Source organism: Lynx canadensis, chromosome B4 (genome assembly GCF_007474595.2).
Source record: "Lynx canadensis isolate LIC74 chromosome B4, mLynCan4.pri.v2, whole genome shotgun sequence".
In the NCBI taxonomy this organism is placed as follows: Eukaryota; Metazoa; Chordata; class Mammalia; order Carnivora; family Felidae; genus Lynx; species Lynx canadensis.
In genome coordinates, this window is record NC_044309.1 from 41,695,433 (window position 1) to 41,701,809 (window position 6,377).

At 45.6% G+C, this 6,377-nt stretch overlaps 1 protein-coding gene across 1 annotated transcript in view; it reads right to left on the reverse strand.

Moving 5' to 3' along the window:
* LPCAT3 (lysophosphatidylcholine acyltransferase 3) overlaps positions 1–5,986 on the reverse strand; it is a 40,601-nt gene extending 34,615 nt beyond the window's left edge. The window contains exon 1 of the mRNA XM_030321583.2: positions 5,721–5,986. Coding sequence (XP_030177443.1) covers positions 5,721–5,871 — 151 coding nt within the window. The 5' untranslated portion in view covers positions 5,872–5,986. The remainder of the gene's footprint in view (positions 1–5,720) is intronic.
* Between the last annotated feature and the right edge of the window lie 391 nt (positions 5,987–6,377).

Genomic DNA, 6,377 nt, shown 5'->3' on the forward strand with positions numbered 1-6,377 from the left:
ATGGGCAGAAAACATGAATAGACACTTCTCTAAAGAAGACATCCGGATGGCCAACAGGCACATGAAAAGATGCTCAACGTCGCTCCTTATCAGGGAAATACAAATCAAAACCACACTCAGATATCACCTCACACCAGTCAGAGTGGCCAAAATGAACAAATCAGGAGACTATAGATGCTGGAGAGGATGTGGAGAAACGGGAACCCTCTTGCACTGTTGGTTGGAATGCAAATTGGTGCAGCCACTCTGGAAAACAGTGTGGAGGTTCCTCAAAAAATTAAAAATAGACCTACCCTATGACCCAGCAGTAGCACTGCTAGGAATTTACCCAAGGGATACAGGAGTACTGATGCATAGGGGCACTTGTACCCCAATGTTTATAGCAGCACTCTCAACAATAGCCAAATTATGGAAAGAGCCTAAATGTCCATCAACTGATGAATGGATAAAGAAATTGTGGTTTATATACACAATGGAGTACTACGTGGCAACGAGAAAGAATGAAATATGGCCTTTTGTAGCAACGTGGATGGAACTGGAGAGTGTGATGCTAAGTGAAATAAGCCATACAGAGAAAGACAGATACCATATGTTTTCACTCTTATGTGGATCCTGAGAAACTTAACAGAAACCCATGGGGGAGGGGAAGGAAAAAAAAAAAAAAGAGGTTAGAGTGGGAGAGAGCCAAAGCATAAGAGACTGTTAAAAACTGACAACAAACTGAGGGTTGATGGGGGTGGGAGGGAGGGGAGGGTGGGTGATGGGTATTGAGGAGGGCACCTTTTGGGATGAGCACTGGGTGTTGTATGGAAACCAATTTGACAATAAATTTCATATATTGGGAAAAAAATAATGAGAGTCAGGAAAGAACTCTCAGAAAAAGTGACAATTTGAACTGAGACCTGAAAGATGAAAGACGTCTGTTAGGTGAATGAATGAAGAAAATTCTAGGCACCTGCATTAGCAGCTACATAGGCTCCAAGGTAGGAAAGGGCTTAATGCCTTGAGGCTGAAAAGTTGTGAGGGGCATGTGGATGGCTCAGGTGGTTGAGTGTCTGACTCTTGGTTTCAGCTCAGGTCAGGGTCAGGGTCTTAGGTTGTGGGCCCTGTGTCGGGTTCCATGCTCAGCGTGGACCCTCTCAGTCTGCCCCCCAACCCCTCTCTCTCAAAAAAAAAAAAAGTTATAAAAAAATAGTTGTGAACTTGTTTGAGATGAGGCTGGAACAGCAGGCAGGGGCTTACTAGCCACGTATGGAAGCCTGCGAAGAGTTCTGAGCAGGAAAGGCACAGCATCAAGACCTCTTTGCTTTGGGAGGGATAAGGACAGAATTAGAGACCAGTCAGGAGGCTACTCGTGTAGTTCTGGTGACAGTCAGCAGCTGTGGTGATGGAGAAAAGTAGATGTATTTGAGACATAATGTGGAGGTGGTATTGATAGGACTTGGGGACTGGGATGTGGGGACAGAGTTAAAGTGGCAGGGCTGATTCTTAGATTTTTGACATGAGCAGCTGTGTAGATGAACGTGCATACAGAATCTACCTTTTATTTATTTATTTATTTATTTATTTATTTATTTATTTATTTATTTATTTTTTCAGAATCTACCTTTTAAAAGATTCTGTGTTCCAGGGGGTGCCTGGATGGCTTAGTCAGCTGAGTGTCTGACTCGATTTAGGCTCAGGTCATGATCCCGGGGTCATGGGATGGAGCTCTGCGCTGAGTGTGGAGCCTGCTTAAGATTCTCTCTCTGCCTCTCTCCTCTGCTCCTGCTTTCTCTCTCTCTAAAATAAAAATTAAAAGAAAAAGAAAAGATTCTGTGTTCCTAAAATATTTCACATGAGAACCCTATGTTCCCCTCTTGGTGCAACCACCTTGCCTCCAAGCCACTATAACCATCTAGATCATCGTTCTTTCTCATTGGTTTCCCAACTTCTTGTCTGTGTCTACTTGAAATCACCCTACACTGTATTATCTTCCTAATACAGCTCTGGTCACATTATATCCCTTTCAAATACCTCCAGGGATTCCCTACTCTTGGCTTTCCCCTTACCTGTCTCCCTTACCTTGGCTTTCAAGGCTCTACGACCTAACTTTCCAGTCTTATTTCCACCACTTCTCTATTTAACTCCTGCTTTAGTCCAAGTGGACTACTTCCTGTTCCTTGACCGTGTCACCACGCATTCCTACCTCAATACCTTTGCTCACTCTATTCCTTGTGTCTTACCATCTGTCTGCTGGAACCTTATTCAGCTTTCAAAGTTCATTAAAGGGCAAATCTTTCAATCTCATAACCTTTGTAATTGTCTCATGGCACTTAGACTTCTGCCTTTTATTGTGGTTATTAGAGTACTTATCTCAAGCCCATTCCCTACCCACTAACCGTAAGCCATACTTTTGAGTGCCTGGCTCTATCACTCATACTGCACCAATGCCCTTGTCCTTGCAGGCTCAAGCATGGGGTTTAACTCACAGTAGGCATATTTTGTTGAATTTATTTGGAACAATTCATGTTATTAAGTATCTAAGGAGTGATGAGACCCCAGCTGTTGAAGGGGAGATGTTTTCTGGCAGTATTTGCCAACACCATAGCAAAATTCATCTTCCACCAAATTCCTTGCAATCACACAAAGGACAAACATAGATAGACACATCCCTTTAATGGAGTCTTCTGGCTGTTCAGGATACTCCAATGCATTAATCCTCATAAGCTTATCCTTTCCCTGAAGTACTGAATATTAAAAATTACAGCTTCTAACTCAAGATTTTTCAACCTACTTGTAACCCATTAGTAGGTCATGAAATCAATTTAGTGGGTCATAAACACTACTAAAAAACAAAATAGAAAAACACACCGCATATGTAAGGATAAGTAACGTTTTCTGAAACGTGCTTCAAATACATATATAAGTGCACATGTGTACTGGGTCAGGATATGAAACATATTTCTCACCATGGGTCTGAGCCACAAAGGTTTGAAAGCTACTGCTTTAATGATCTATGGCCCACCCCAAGATCAGTACACAGAACCTAAGTAGGAAAAAATAAGATGTTAAGAAAGAGCAATGAGACTATCCAATTAAAAGTTATTCACACTTTAAAACGTGAATGCTTGATATACCTGACTCTTCCCTTGGGGCATCTGCATTTAAGTGCTTTTAACCTAAATTAATCTTGAAGTAGTAGAAAGGGAGTCAGAAATCATTTTGGACTACAGGCCTTCTTGGTACCTCTAACAAGGATTTCCTTCAGTATCCCAGTTCCCCCAGACAGCGGAGTTCCGGAACCAGGAACTCCATTACTGAAAGGCTACTCGTTTCTAGGTTACAATACACAGACATAAGAATACCTTTGTAAGGAAAACATTTACGACCAGAATGCACTCTTTCTTACAGGCATGTGTCAAGCTTATCAACTTGTGTTTGCATGTATATATTTAATCCACACCTAGAAAACACAATCCTATATATCCATGTGGAAGAGCTATGGCTGATAGGAAGCAACATGAGGCCCCAAGTCAATCTAAACATGAGAAACCCAGGGGCGCCTGGGTGGCGCAGTCGGTTAAGCGTCCGACTTCAGCCAGGTCACGATCTCGCGGTCCGTGAGTTCGAGCCCCGCGTCGGGCTCTGGGCTGATGGCTCGGAGCCTGGAGCCTGTTTCCGATTCTGTGTCTCCCTCTCTCTCTGCCCCTCCCCCGTTCACGCTCTGTCTCTCTCTGTCCCAAAAATAAATAAACGTTGAAAAAAAAATTAAAAAAAAAAAAAATAAACATGAGAAACCCAGAGTTACTGAAGGCAACAGGACATGTGAGATAGGAAGGGAGGAGCTGGGAAATGGTAGACCGGCAAGGGGCCTCAGGAGTTTGGCAGACGTATTCACCAAGTGTTTATCACTTGATAACTCATGGTAATGAGGAGAGAAGGACATGGAGAAAAAACAATGTCCCAGTCAGTTGTATGCCCCAGGACAGTACAGAGCAGTGGCCCACCAGGAGCACACAGGCAGTATTCAATTATGTCAGCAAAAAAGGGACCAAGTCCAAGTCCTAATTCCAGCCGTAGCTCCATTTAACAGGTTGCCTCCTAATAATTTGTTGCTACCTGTGTTACGTTCTCAATTTATAGTTGAGAAATCAACAGTGAGCTTCCAAACTAATGAATGTAAACACTCCTAATTGCCAATTACAACCCCAACAAATAACTGGGTCAGAGACAAGGCTGAAGGAGTAGAAGTTCAAAGCTGGTGTGGTGCAAAGAACTCTAGATTGGAATGTTGACAACTCTGGGTTAGATCTAAGAGACACGGGAGGTCCTTTTCACCTCTAAAATTTAACAATTCCACAAGGGAGGGAAAAGGTGACCTTCAGTTGGAAGAAAGGAAGATCACCTTGGTTTTATATGCAAAAGGCAAGTAACAATTATATTAGTTGCCAAGGTTGTTTAAACGTAAATTGATGCCTCTCACATTATCTAGATCTAGTTAACACCCTTAGGTAATATTATATGTCCACATCTCTGCTGACTACTGGATACATTACAAACTTCTTTCTGGCATTTAAGGCACATCTGCTCAACTTTTATCTCAAACTTCTTACCATTCTGATCTCTAATCTGCTCTTGTCCCAGAGCTGTTTGCTTAGTTCTTCCCCACCCCTACTATACCAGCTAAAGTCCCATAACCTTCACAAAACCTTCCAACTACTCAAGATTTATGCATCAGATCTTGACCTCTGAACTATTACAGGGCTTTACAACAGTCCTATTAGGTACACCTTATTCTCATTTCATAGGTAAGAAAATCGAGGCCCAGAGAAGTTAAGTGACTTGCCCAGGGCCCCACAGTTTGCAAGGAGCAGCAGGGCTGGGTCTGACTTGCTTGCCTTTCAAGTCCACACTTTTTTTTTTTTTTTTTTAATCATTGTGCCATGCTGTTTCCATGTATTAAAAACCATGGAAGAAAGATGCAGTAAAAAAAGCCTATAAACCAGTTATAATATAGCTTGTTGTGACATAAAGTCAGACACATCACATCCTTTGAACCATATAGGTCATAAACGCTTGGAGTAGCATAGTTTTTAAGGGGGTTGTCAGTCCTGTTTCCCAAACCCAGTATTAAAATAATATTCCAGGGTAAATGGCAGGTGAGTGGTTAAGGGTGGGGGAGACGCAATATGGTATAAGAAGAAAATATTAGAAACAAGACAGAAAAGAGAAGTATAATGGAAGCTGGCAATGCAGAAAAAGGCTCCGAATATGGAAGTATAGATATGGGGCTTAAGGGCCCACAAAGCTAATACCTAAGTTAGGGGGCCTTTGCCTACCACAAGAAGCGCGCATGTGTTAGAGTTGATATTAATAACAGACAGCAGTACACATGGACAGAGAGTAGAACTCAAGAGAGAGACAAATAAGGATAGGTCGTGGGGACACGGGGTAGATTAGATCATGGCATGAGGAGACGGTGGTGGCTTCAAATCAGGGGCCAGAAGGGTAGAGCAGGGGTCGAAGAGAAAGGTGAAGAGGTTCAGAGGGCACGGCACCCCCAGACTCGAAAAGACTTGTCTTCCTCTCGACAGCTGGTTGGCATGATTGAGGATTCACATCCGGACCCCACAAAGCCCTCCTGGGTGGCTCCGGAAAGTGGAGGGGGGGAGGGGGTGTCACGTCCCTATTCCCTGGGGACTCCGCGAGGGGGCGGAGCGAGGCAGGAGGGTCCTTACCCATAAAGATGGAGATGATGAGCCGCAGCGCCTGTTCCGACGCGCCCAGGGACGTCGCCAACTTGTTAAGGCTCAGCTCCTCGAAACCCCACCGCAGCACCCTCGCCAGCTCCGCCACCGTCCCCACGTCCCCCTCAGCTACAGACGCCATCTTAGCTCCGGGCGTCCCCCAGGGACCCCCCAGCTCCGCGCGCCCCGAATGTGGGCACCAGGCTGTAGCTTCACCCCCAATTCCGGCCGGGAGCCCGCCCACGGCGTGCGCATTGGCTGCAGGCCCGCCCAGTGGCTCCAGGCTCCCTTGGCTATTGGTCCGTCCGGGTAGGGGGCGGGGCCTAACGCAGCAAGGTAAGCAGAGGGCGGGTCTGAACGTTTGTAAAGCAAAGGTGACTCCCGCCGAGAATGAACGCGGGGCAGGCCGAGGGGCGGGGCTTGGGATCGGGAACTTGAGTTGCGATTGGAAAAGTCTAAAGCCGGCGGCGAGGTGATTGTACAACTCGGTTCTAACTGCTTGGGGGAGGAGTCGGTGAGGGCGAGTGTCCGGCCGGCTCGTGCGCTGCCTTCCCATTGGCTGAGCTGGGAGCAGGCGAGAGTCGGGGCGGGGGGGTCCGTCACCCGACCGCGAGGTTACTCTCGGTCGCCGGCGCGCCGGGGTTACTG